Raw genomic sequence first — 13,375 nt, forward strand, 5'->3', positions numbered from 1 at the left:
TGCTGCTGCTGCGGCCGCTTTTGCTCTGGCTGCGGCTGCAGAGTGTTTTCCATGACTCCGCCGTGCCCTCCTCCTCCTCTTCCCTCCTTCCTCCTCCTCCTCGGCTACTGCTGACTAACGCTCCTCCTGGGCACTCTCCCCAGCCGAAACGGGTCACACGTGCGCAGCGCCAGCCCCAGACGGGGCAGCGGTGAGGGAGGGGAGTTCGTCAACGGGCAGCCGGCAGCGGGCCTGACTCACGCATGCAGAAAATAAAATAAGAGGGAGGAGAGGCAGGAGGTAGCGAAGCACGTACAAGGATCTCCGCCCCGCCTCCCCTGCAGGAGCTGGCAGCGCTAGGATCCTCCCCGGGAGACTGCCTGCCCGGCCTCATTTGCCCGCGCTCTTCACCCCCTCCCTCCTTCCCGGCTCCATTTGCCATCAAAAAACCCAACAACAGCGCATGCGCCCCGAGAGCCAAGCAGCAGCCGATCAGCTTCATTAGAAGAAAGCTTGCCTATGCGCATGTGCAAACTGTGTAAAAATTTTAAAAATGCCGATGCGCTCTGTTGAGTGCCTGAAGTGTGGATGGGCATAATGCGATGTGCTGCGCAGTCAGGAGGTGAGTGTGATCGCGTTTCAGCCGGCATAAACTGCAACAGTTCCAACCGGTACAGTTTAAGCCGGCTGAAACGCCCCGTCTGAACACACCCTCTGTGACATGACTTAGTCTGCAACAAAATGTTGAATCACATTTGGGATGGACTGTTTGCCTTAATCCAGCAATAATATCCATTGAGGAGCATTCAGCTTGGATGGGTGGCATCTTCCAGTTACCTTTAAGGTGTAGTGCTCTATCAGTTCTCGGTCCAACGATTTGGCCACAAATACTTCTCCATAGGTGTTATTGGTTGTACGGATTTCAAAGGCCCTGCCTATGTTTCCCGACACTATAGAAAAAGCCACCTGTACAATAAATAATAAAGCATGAAGGAGTGATTAGGACAAGTGAGGAGCATTGCCATCCAAGAGACAGGAAGAGAACAAGGTCATAATGTGACACCATGCCCTTTTTGTGGGAATGAACAAACACACACACACATTTCTAGTGGTTCAGGGAATTAGATAGTAGAGAGCCTACCCATGCAATATTTATACAACTCTACTGCCATTCACGTTCCAGATTAGATTCTATGTATTGTTTTGTGTAAAGGATGATGATAGAGGAGTTCATGACTAGCTTATCAGTACTCAGTATGGCTATATACAGCTTTGCACGGCTAAAAGCCATATTCAGTTTTTATTCACTTAGTCTAAAGTTTAGTATTGCCTACTAGATATGTACTCACTGTGCATGCTGGGGAGGAACACATGGGAAATAAAGATTGGGATTTATAGGGAGAATTATGTAATTTAAAACTATTTTAATTATTAATTACTTAATTTGTAGTAGAGAGTCCTCACAGGAAAGAGATGATGAAGAGGTTTGTGTAGGAGAACAAGGCCGAGAGCTGTGCTAAGTGAAGTAAAGATTTTGTCCTTGAGTGCTAAAACATCTATAGAAATTTCTCCAGTTTTTAATAGAAACTGTCACCCCATTGACTTTCATCAAGAATAAGAGGCCAAAAACACTTTTCAGAAACACTCGAATTCCACGGCTTATTCTGTGGTTTTGAGCTACACTCTACCCTCCCAGTTGAGAAAATGTGGAGCGAATGATAGATGCAGAATCACCCAAATCTTGCTCTGCAGTTCAATCGCAACAATGCAGATCTCCACATTCCTTTGTCTTTAAAAACACAAATTTTGGTCAAAGCAACTGAAGGGATAGTTAATCACTGTTAAGTGCTCTTCTGAACTGTTCTGTGAACTCCATTCAGTACATTCACCATAAATTCAATATGAAGAATATGAAAGCAGGATTTACCTTTGGGCATGACATGGCTTGGGAAATTTACAATAGCTGATTAAGACCAAAAGTCAAAGGAAAGGAAAAAACCCCACCAATGCCACACCTTAAACGCAGAGTACTTCCTGTCTGAAACTAGAGGGAACTTCCTTTTGGTACATTGTGGTGGTGAGAAAGGCAGCATCTGTTTTTCAGATTTTTCAAGTCCATTGTCCTATCTGTCAGCTGTCAAGCAGCTTCTTGGCACCAAAGAACTTATTTTACATGTTATTTTCCCCCCATTATCTTTCACAGCCACCTGCTCAGCAATTGTGCTAAGTTACATTTGCCACTAGCCACTTCAAATTGCAGAGAAGCTCTGCAGCTCAATATTAGAAACATAGTGCTGGAATGTGAGGGAGTGAGGACAGAAGAAGAGTAATAATATAGGATTTGGGGAACCGACCCATGGTGAGGTCCATAACTCCTAGATGTCTTCATTTAAAAGTAATCACTCATGGCAGCAGCAGCAAGAGATTGCATATATATAGTCCCTTCAGGTCACTACTCTTATTTGGTTACCCTAAGGCTTCCTTCCACTAAGAAAGAGGAAATTAATGGGGTCCAGGATAGGGATGGGCACAAACTGGGAAAATGTGATTAGGTTCGTGGTTCATGGTGTTCGCAGTTCGTGAACCACAACAGTCATGAACTTTTAGCCACCAAATGAACCGGCGTCATGAACTTTTAGTTCTTTCCATTTCAGAGAAAGGTTTGGTTCATCAGGTTTGTGATGAGGTATAGTGCCCCCCCCCAGTGTGCTAGAGACAACAAAATTGGAGGGAATCTCTGGCTGACTCCTCAACCTGCCCTCCATGTTTGGTGTGGACTGGATTTATGGCATCCAGGTTATGGCCTTCCAAAGAAGGTGCCCCCAGGAAAGTGCTTTCTGGAGAAATGACAGGCACAGGTTCAGGACTGTTTCAAATGGATCCTGTACAAGCTAGAGACATCAAAGTTGCAGGGGACCTCCCCTGGATGCTCCTCTACATGGCCTCCAAGTTCCACCCATGCATTTCTTTGAAGTTTGGTAAACATTTTGATTGAGCAGAGATCATCTATTTGGAAACGTATCCATTTATGAACCACCATGAACAGTTTGAAAGTTTGTGGAAAGTTGACCTGCTGGTTGACTTGCCATGAACTTCACTTCATGAACCAGCCAAAATTCATCACAAACTTTAGTTTGTGAGCCCATTTGTGTCCATCCCTAGTCCAGGGCAAGGCCTCTTTTCATTTTTAAGTACCACCCTGTGCTGGCACTGGTAGGCATAGCAGGACAGCAAATCTTGTCTGTGGTCTTTGCTGCTCCCTCTGACTTCACTGGAATTCTCTGAATCTGGTACACATGAGTGGTCTATACTTTTTTTCTTTATAATAGAAGCATATGGGGTATATATGTATTGACAAAATTAAAAATCTTTCTTCAAAATGTAAAGCTGTGTAGATGTCAGGAAGTGTGTTGACATCCACATTTGGAAAGTTCCCCCTCACACTTCTCCACAGTTTCATGGTGCATTTGTGCACCTCCTGGCTTTTCCATGATCTTTCCCAAATCTGCTTTGCTGTGACGCTTTGAGGATGGCTACCATATAGGTGGTAAAGTTCAGATTTTGTTGGTCCTGCCCATATGCCAGCCATTCATTCTGTCCCTTTTCTCATGGTAGCCACTCTTCCTATCACGAGGTTTTTCCTATCACGAGGGTTTTTTTTAAAATAACAATTGAATGTTGTTATAACAATTTGTGAATCAGGGTCTCTAAACTTCCAGCTTTCAGAATTAAAAAGTAAACCTTTAGTTCTTTCCATTTCAGAGAAAGGGGAAAGGCATATCTCTGCAATGGAAGGAGTTAGAGATTCACTTTTTTTAAAAAAAAGCAAACCTAATACAGAGATTGTTATAATGTTGGCATGGTATAACAATATTCAATAGCCATTAAAAAAAAAAAAAGCCCCAGTAGCCTGAGGAGGGAGGATGATGGTTGCGGCCAGGAGACTGGGGAGGAAAAATGTGGGGAAACCTATAATGTGGAAGCCCTGTTGCTGCTGCCCTGTATGACAGCCACAACAGCTGCAGGGATCCCATACTATCATGTCATTGCACTGTTCTCCCTCCAGATTAAATACAGCTCTGTCCCAGCCTCTAAAACTCAGAAGAGAGACTGCAGATTTTAAAGTATACTTTTCCAACTTAAAGAATCAAGTTGGCAGAGATGTTTGGTGACTGTGGGGCCCAGCAGGACTCTCGTATTGGCTCCCCATGCTCTGATTTTGCCTAATAATAAATAATTCAAATCAGCAGGTGTTTAGAAGAATAGTGCAAGAGCAGTGGTTTCTCTGTCAGTCTATGAAGCTGTCTGAACAGCTGATTCTGTGACCCTGAGTTGGGTGTATACCTTCTTAGAATGGATCAAGTATTCAGCACAAAGCAGGAAGTGTGCAGTAAAAATGAAAGTATGTGTCATAACAATTAGGGGAAGAAGGCTGGGTTACAATTAATAGTCAGCATTTGAATATTGATAATACTCTATTGCAATGTTACTTTTAATCTCCAGAACTCTTGCACAGAAACTAGCCATTCATCAATGCCAATCCCACATTGAAAGCACTGATCCATAGAGGAATAAGCCAGATCTGACTGACCACCCATTCGATTGACTTCACACATGATTACTGTAAAATCACACAAGCATTGCTACCTGCCCATTGCTTCCTGCATCAGGGTCTCTGGCCAAGACCAAAGCTATCCGTCGTCCAACAGAACTATCCTCTGGTACACTCACAGATGAGTCAGAAGTAATATCAAACTGTGGGCTGTTGTCATTCTCATCCAAGATGGTGATGGTAACCTATCCAATGGAGAATGCAAATATGAATGAGAACTTTTCCCTTTCACCTTCAGAAGCACAGCTACTGACTGATTTGTTCTAGTCAAGATTTTTGAATAACTGGAGCAATTTATCAACAAAATCTTGGAGCATTTCTAGACTGGAAAATGCAACCTGGTTTAATTTTGACTCTTAATTTGACTCTCAAAAACTTATACCCTGAAATTGGTCTCTAAAGTGCTACTGGATCTGAATCTAACAGACCTAAGGAAGTTTCTGGGGAAACAAAAATGACCACAAAAACTAGTTTCCAAGGTGTTTTCACATATGTCATAGATAAAGCCTCCTTCTCCATCCCTCTGCTTATTTCCGTTTCAAATATGATCTTGGTCTCAAAGATGGAGGCCTTAGCCTGAAAGATTAAGATTCCCCAGTACTTTCAGGGCTGGAAGAAAAAGGTGTATGTTTGTGCAGAACTAATGCAATTCCTCCAGTCCTCACACAAACACATTGATGGGAAGAAAGAACCTGGAAATCGATGTGGAGGCTATTCCCTTCCCTAGTGGTGCTGCTGCATGAACTCTTTCAGGCCAGCAAGATATGGGCATTCCAAAAGGCTGTAACATCCACAGCAGCAAAATGTTCCCAGGATTGTTCCTTCATAACAGTAAAAAGGAAGAAGGCTAGTTGTTATGGATTCACTGCAGCTGCAGTCATGAGTTCAGAATCACCCAAAGGGTTCTCAAGCTGTGCTTTCTGCTAAAGGAAATGTTTTCACCTCTAAAAATAACTTGATCATGGCATACACACACACACACACACCTGGGGGGGGGGAGATCTTTTCATTCCTGAGTTTTTATTTACCTGACTAGAGGTTCCAGATGTAGAATTAGTCTTGCTGGGGACTTTGAGGGTCCTGGCAACCCTAGGCAGAACCGTCACCTCAATGTGATGTAGAATGCTTGCATTATATTTGTAAGCAATTCTGGCCATATAGCTGAGCATATATTTGCCTCATATCCAGTCTAATAAAGGGTATCTATCACCTTACATTTGGCATTCTATGTTGTGCCAATTATGACAATATGTAGTGGCAGCTGTTTTTTTGAAAAAACAAACTGAAAGTACCAAAGGCTGCAATGAATAAAGAAAAGATGACCACAACAGGAAAATAAATTTACTTGCCTTCTGTTGGAAGAGTCCGCATATGTCACATAGAAGGGGGAAAAAGTGGGGAAAAAAGGTTATTAGCTTTTCAGCCTTCTAAGCATTATGGGCTGAAATCAGTACTTTGGAGGAAGTTGTGGGAGTCATCATTGCTGTTAAAAAGCAAGCACCCTAAGTAAACTGCTTTTCTCATGGCTCTCATCCTCTGCTGTTACATTGTCTAGTGTCTTGATCAGCCACAAATTTAACACCTAGGACCTATCAGCAAATACTGAACTATTTCTACTAGGCCACCATCTACTTTGAGCAGCCAAATGCCTGAAGAAAAAAATATCATCATTATTCTTATAGGGCTGTTATTTACTACGTAATGTTATTAACTTCCATTCCATGAAAACTTCCTCTGCCCATTTCTACATGTTAAGCCTCAATTAAAGGGGTGGGGCATTTTTCTCCATGCCCATTGGCAACCCTAAACCTACCTTTAGTCAGAGTACACCAATCTCATAAGCTATTGGGTCCCTTCAAAGTTTCTTCCTGTCTTCTGTGCTATTCAATATTCACATCTCACAGCAACTGATTTCTAATATAATCTGTTTTTGATCATGTGATCAGAAACAGGACATGGGTAAATTACTTTTTTCTGCACCAACATACAAAATGCCTGGGCACTCCTTCTCACACCTCACCCACAGAACTGCCTGTTAAGACTAAACATTGCTTGTTGAAAGTAGGGATGCTGCGAATTTCAAGTTGAATGTGTTCACAGCTGGACTTGCTGCATTTGGCTATCCCAAGAAAATATGAGCCAACCACCCAATCTGTTCAGCTCCTACCAAACAAAAACTGCCTCCCAAACAGAATTCTGTTTGCTATATAAGTTGCATTACCCAAGGATAAAAGAATAATTATGGCAATAGAACAAGCTAGGCAACTAGCAGAAGAATGAACAACTGAAAATATGAATAACGAATCCGAGAAAGAAAATGGGTGGTGGGAAATCACCCATCAGTTCAAGAGCCCAAAAATAAGAAGGCAAAAGAAAAACAGGTTGCTTACCTGTAACTGGTGATCTTTGAGTGGTCATCTGTGCAGTCACACCCATGGGATTATGCGCCTGCACTGATGCGAATCGGTGGTATGCAAAGCTCACAAAGGGATTTTCCCACCTCCCTCCCAAGCATGCGCGGGAACAGAGGCAGAGATGTGCCACAATGACCACCATCATCTTGGTGAAGACCTGCGGGGCCATGCTGAGGCCAAACGGTAGACTCCTGTATTGGTAGTGGCTGCTTCCTATCACAAACCTGCGGTATTTCGATGGGAGGGGTGGATAGTTAAATGGAAATAGGCCTTCCCAAGGTTGAGGGTGGTCATCCAGCATCCTCGAGAAAGGAGAGGCAGAATGACTGGTAGGGATGTCATTTTGAACTTCCGGTACTGTATATAGGCATTGAGGCTGTGATGGTCTAAGATCGGCCTCTGCCCACCATCCCTTTTGGGTACCATGAAGTACCGGGAATAAAAACCGAGTCCCTGGTGATCTAGAGGTACACGTTCTATAATACCCTTCGATAGAAGTGTGGTGACTTCTTCGAGGAGGAATGACGATGGGGGAGTGGTATATTAAATAAACGTAGTAAAAGGCAAAAAGAAGAATGATTGCAATAATCCCTCGTGAGAGGAAAATAACGCTTCTTCACCGACCAGCAAAAAACAAGCTGTTAACAGCGTGGCAGTCAGAAAAGAAATGGCGGGATGTCTGCGCCTCTTTGGGGTTCCCGCACATGCCTGGGAGGGAGGTGCGAAAATTCCTTTGTGAGCTTTGCATACCACCGATTCAGATCAGTGCAGGTGCATAATCCCATGGGTGTGATGCACAGAGACCATGAAGAAGATCAAAGAAGTACCAAAAGAGGAAACATTAGATCAAGCTGCAACACTATAATAAAATGGATAAAATGAAGACTGTATCGATAAATATTAATGGTCTAAACTCTGCCTCTAAACAAACAAAAATATTCAACATTAAAAAACCCAAAATGCAGATATCATATGTATTCAAGAAAATCATGTAAAGAAAAATCTTGAACATATCCTAAACAAAATTGGGTAGTTTATGTGGCCTGAATAAAACAATTTTAATGGCTAAATAAAACAATTTTAATTGAGATTAAGCAATTAAGAAACCAATTAGACATGCTTGAAACTGAAAAGAAAGTAAGCTTTTTAAAACAGAAGCATTTTGAACATGCAAATAAACCTGGAAGATACCTGGCACACCTTTTAAGAAAAGAAACCAAAAGGAGAATGATAACAGGAGTGAAGAAAGAAGATGGAATTACTCGTGTGGAAAAAGAGATACAGGAACAGTTTACTCTTTTCTTCTCAAAATTTTACAAGAATAATTCAGTAGTAGAAGAAGGAATAGAGGAGTTTATAAAAGACACACATATCGAGAAATTTACATTTGAACACAGGGATACTTTGAATCAAAATATTACGATCTAAAAAAATCTCACAAGCAATAAAGAAACTGAAAAGAGACAAAGCGGCAGGCCTAGATGGACTTGCATAAATGTATTATGAATGCTTGGAAGAAAAATTAATGATACCACTGCAGAAAGTTTGAATGAAATAAGCAAGAGAAACCACTGCCTCCATCATGGCAAGAGGCTCACATAACATTGATACATAAAAACAATGATCCAACACTACCACAATCTTATAGACCTATCTCACTAGTGAATGTGGATTATAAACTTTTTACCAGAAAGCCAGTTTGGTGTAGTGGTTAGGAACATGGACTCTAATCTGGGAGAACTGGGTTTGATTCCCTACTCCTCCACATGCAGCCAGCTGGGTGACCTTGGGTCCGTCACAGCTCTCTCAGAGCTGTTCTCTTAAGAGCAGTTCTCTCAGAGCTCTCTCAGCCCCACTTACCTCACAGGGTGTCTGTTGTGGGGAGGGGAAGGGAAAGGATATTATAAACCGCTCTGAGACTCCTTCAGGTAGTGAAGGGTGGTGTATGAATCCACTCTCTTCTTCTTCTTTTACTTCAATAATGTCAGAATGGTTAAGGAAATGTATAACAAAATTAATTCATACAGACCAGACTGGTTTGTACTAAAAAGATTTTGTGAAAGATAATGTATGTTTTGTGACTAGAAATGCAATAGAATTTCTGAAAAAGAAGGGGGAAAAAGCAGTGTTTATGTTTCTGGATGCTGCAAAAGCACTTGATAATATGACCTGGTCTTTTTTATTAAGAAGCTACAATATATGAACTGTGGCTCAAGGTTTATGAATTGGATAGACTATTTACACAAAACAGCATGCAAAGATTTTAATAAATGGAACATTAACTGAAGGATTCAAAATTGAAAGAAGAACAAGACCTAAAAAGTGGATGGAGAAGAATTTAAAATGAAAAGTTATGCTGATGATATGGTTCTGACAATCTTAAATCCCCATCTGTCGATGCAACATATAATTGCATGCAACATACAAATTGAAAAATTTGGGTCCTTTTTGGGTTATAAAATCACACGGAAAAAACAAAAATAATTTTAAAAATTCTAACAAAGCAAAACGAGGAAAGTATCAGTAAGACTACAGGATGTGAAATAACATCAAATCCAATTAAATATCTATGAATAAATCTGACTGAACAGAACAATACATTATTCAAAGCTAATTACAAAACAGCATTGGTAAAGATACAAAGGAGAGATGGTCCAAATGAAAAATATGGTTGGGAAGAATCTCTGTAATAAAAATGAATGTATTGTCAAAACTAATTTTTTTAAAAAATTCAGATGTTACCAGTTTATATACAAGAGAAGACTTTGAAGGAATGGCAGAACCAAAGAAATAAGTTCATATGAAATGGCAAAAACAACAACAACAAGAATTAGATTTAAAGTTCTTCAAGATGAGAAAAAAGAGGAGGCCTAGCAATACCTAATATCAAATTATACTACCAAGCAGCAAGCTTGGTTTGAATTGCAGATTGGATTAAAAACCCATATGAAAGATTAATGAAATTAGAAACAGCAGACTTGGATGCAGGATTGCATAAGCTACCTTTGGACTAAAAAATCAATTAAAAAAAAATAATGCAAAATAGAAGCCATGTAATCAGAGACCATTTATTTAGAATTTGGGAGACTATAAGAAGGATTAGCCCTCCAATATCCCCTTTAATGTTACCCATAGATGGATATAATGATAAACATGTGAGAAAAAAATAATGACTTTAGAATCCCAAACACCAAGATGAGCCTGGCTGTCTCACACCTGGCATCTAGTGGTGAGAGGAAACAAACTGGTTTCGAAGATAAGAGCTGCTAATTAAGCATGACAGAGAAGAATATTCTCTCGAGAATGGCCTGACAGCCATCCCCTCACAGAACTCAAGGCAACTAAAGGTCAAGCACCAGCCTGTAACAAAGATGGAGTTACAAAGGCTATACAGAGAACCAATAATAAAGGCATTTTATAGGATGAGTTGCTCAGTAACACTGAAAAAAGATTTGCTAGAAACCAAAACAGCAACAGTGCAATAGAAAAAGGAATTGTACTATGAAGTAACAATCTTTGCATATGGGAAATACATTGGAATACAAACCAACCTAGCTTTGAAAATAGTAGCCAAGGCAACATTTCTTTAGCATACAAAAGAGATTACAACAAAAATAGCTCACCACAGTTGAGTCAAGCTTTGGACCGCCATCATCTGCTACAACCGTTAGGGTGTAGAAATCTCCCTTCTCACGATCAACTTGTCCTTTGACTGTGATCACACCCTGACAGGGAAGGAATAAATACATGAAAACCATGGATTCCCACATGCCAGGCTATTGTACCAGTTGAAGGAAGCTGTAGGTAAGATACTTACAGTGATTCCATTGATCTTGAACAAAGACAGAGCTTGGGCATTAGTGTTGGGGTCAAATTTGTATGTGATTTGATTGAGATTGTCAATGGAGCGTGCCTGGACTCTCAGCACTTCAGAGCCCAAGGGGATGTTCTCTGTGATCACTGCTTCATAGGTGACGTTTGAGAACTGCACAGCCTCATCCAGTTCATTCAGGAGGCTGACATAGACATTGCAGAAGCCTTGGTTTTTGGGGGGTGCTTGATCAGTGGCTGAAACATTCATCAGGTAACTGGTTTTTGTCTCATAATCCAGGTAGTCAATTGTGGTAATGAGGCCTGTGCTCTCATCAATTTCAAACTTTCCTTCAGAGCCTGAGACAATTTTATAATTCATCAGACCTCCATTTCCTTGTGAGAAAAAACAAACAAACCAACAAACCATTTAGTAACTGTTCTCATGGATCTGAAGAAGGCTAAAACATTTGATGTGATTTTGTAACCATCATTTTGGGAACATAGTTAGAATACAGACAGTAGAGAGTGGGAAGGTACAGACTGCAGATAGATAGGATCTATAGATACTATAGATAGAGCATAAAGAGTATGAGTATAACGCCCACAGCAGTCCAACAGTGGTAAAGTGTTGTTCAACTGACTGCTTGATATTTAATAGGGAACTGTTCTTCCTATTTATTTTATATAGTATTGCATACGTCACTACACAGAATGATGTAAGCCCCCTTGTAAAAATGGTTTACAGCCTAAATTAACACACAGCTACCTAGGTGGTCGTATGGGGGCAGTAAGGCAGGATAAAAAATCTTGTCAATAAAATCAAATAAATAGAAGGAAGAGGAGGACGACAAAAGGAGGGAGCAAAGAAACATGATAAAGCAAGGGATGAATGTGAATCAGAGCAGTCACATGTATCTAAGGTTTGCTTTCAGAGATCAACTACACTTAATGTTCATGTTCTGTAACTGGAACTTCCAATTTGTTTTCCCGCTCTAAAAAGCCTAGAGTTGCCAGGTCCATCAGAAATGCTGGTGGGGGATGGGAGGGACATTTCGGGAGCCGGGAGCATTGTGACATGACACAGGCACATTGGTGATGTTAGGGATGATGCTCTGGTTTTGGGGCAAAACTCTATGGTAAAATTAGCCTCAACCCATAGGTTAGTGCCAAAACCAGAGCCTATGTCACTTCTGGGTGACGTAGACATATCATGTTTATTTCTGGTGATGTTGCTATGTGTGTGTGGGGGGGTTCCTCCTGCTGGCCAGCCAACCCCCCACCCCCAACTGGGGAATGGCAACCCTTAAAAAGCTGCCATGGTTGATATGGATTAGGGCTGTGGGGTTCTGGGAAAGGGTGTGTTAATTACTCTTTATGGCATTTTCCCAATCAAAAATGGCTCCCTCCTCAATTATTTTAGGCCCAGTTTGGGGGGGGGGGCACACAAAAGACAATCTAGGCATAATAAGGGTACCTGTTGGTTTTTGCTAGGGAGATGAAAAGCATGTCAAGGGGGTGTTTTGGATTGGTAGCATGAGGGGAAAAGCTCATCCATATTGGGTTATTCTGCAGCTGCTTTTTAGAACAAAAACACATTTTGGGAGTTCCAGTAATGAGACTCAGATACCATGTGCAGTTTGACTGTCAGCAACGGATTATAACTAAAGGGAATCAAGTTACAAAAATTTAAAGGACTTTACAAAATGGCTCCCATGTGCTGTCAAAACAAAGTCTGCATGTGCTACAGGTTTCTACAAAAACAGTGAAACCCTAATCCCCATCAGACTCAAGTCAGAAGAGGCTAATCAGAAACCATTACACAGTAGGGTTGCCAGCCTCCAGGTGGGAACTGGAGATCTCCCACGTTTTGAAAAAAAAATCCTCGTAGGGATATTTTTTATTTTGCAAATACTACAAACTACAGAAGAAATATAGGGGAGGGACTACAACTAAGGAGAAAGAAAAGCAAACCACACTAAACTAAAACCCCAAGAGGAAGAGATCTTTTCCCTGCTAGTAATGATGTTAGTATAATTAGTTTCATTATCACAATATACTTGTTGAGTTCTTGCTTATAACAGTTCACTTCTTATATGCTATTTTGTTAGTTGTTATAAGAGAAGTCTCTGATCATCTTCTTATTCTTCGTTTCAAAAGGCCATTTTCCAAGTCCTTCTGCCTTTACTTCGGCTTTCTGTCTCTAAAATCGTATACCACTCTGGCAGGTCCCGCACCCTTTTCTGCTGCAGAATCGTTTTCCGTTCCCGAGGTAGCAGAGTCACTCGACTTCGATTCTCCCTCTTTGGACTCATCATCTGTCCCCAACTGGCATTTCAAAAACTCTTTACCTTTAAAAGTGGAGTCTATCTTCTCTCTTCTATTGTTGACCTTAAAGATGACACCCTCCGGGACCGCCCATCTGTACGATATTCCATTAGTTTGAAGAAAATAAATTAATTCCTTGTAATTTTTCCTCTTTTGTCTGATTTCAAATGGAATGTCCTTTAAAGTTTTAATGGTAATATTTCCCATTTTCAGTGGGGTTGCTGATGTTGCT

The 13,375-nt window shown here is 41.0% G+C and overlaps 1 protein-coding gene across 1 annotated transcript in view; it reads right to left on the bottom strand.

The window, feature by feature from the left end:
- The window catches only part of CDH23 (cadherin-related 23), a 797,360-nt gene that overhangs the window by 153,555 nt on the left and 630,430 nt on the right, over window positions 1-13,375 (bottom strand). The window contains exons 30-33 of the mRNA XM_015422891.1: window positions 10,823-11,211; window positions 10,629-10,730; window positions 4,627-4,776; window positions 817-945 (exon numbers count right to left, since the gene is read on the bottom strand). Of these exons, the coding sequence (XP_015278377.1) occupies window positions 817-945; window positions 4,627-4,776; window positions 10,629-10,730; window positions 10,823-11,211 (770 nt within the window). The remainder of the gene's footprint in view (window positions 1-816; window positions 946-4,626; window positions 4,777-10,628; window positions 10,731-10,822; window positions 11,212-13,375) is intronic.

This window comes from Gekko japonicus, unplaced genomic scaffold, assembly GCF_001447785.1.
Source record: "Gekko japonicus isolate JY-2015 unplaced genomic scaffold, Gekko_japonicus_V1.1 scaffold49, whole genome shotgun sequence".
Lineage (NCBI taxonomy): Eukaryota > Metazoa > Chordata > Lepidosauria > Squamata > Gekkonidae > Gekko > Gekko japonicus.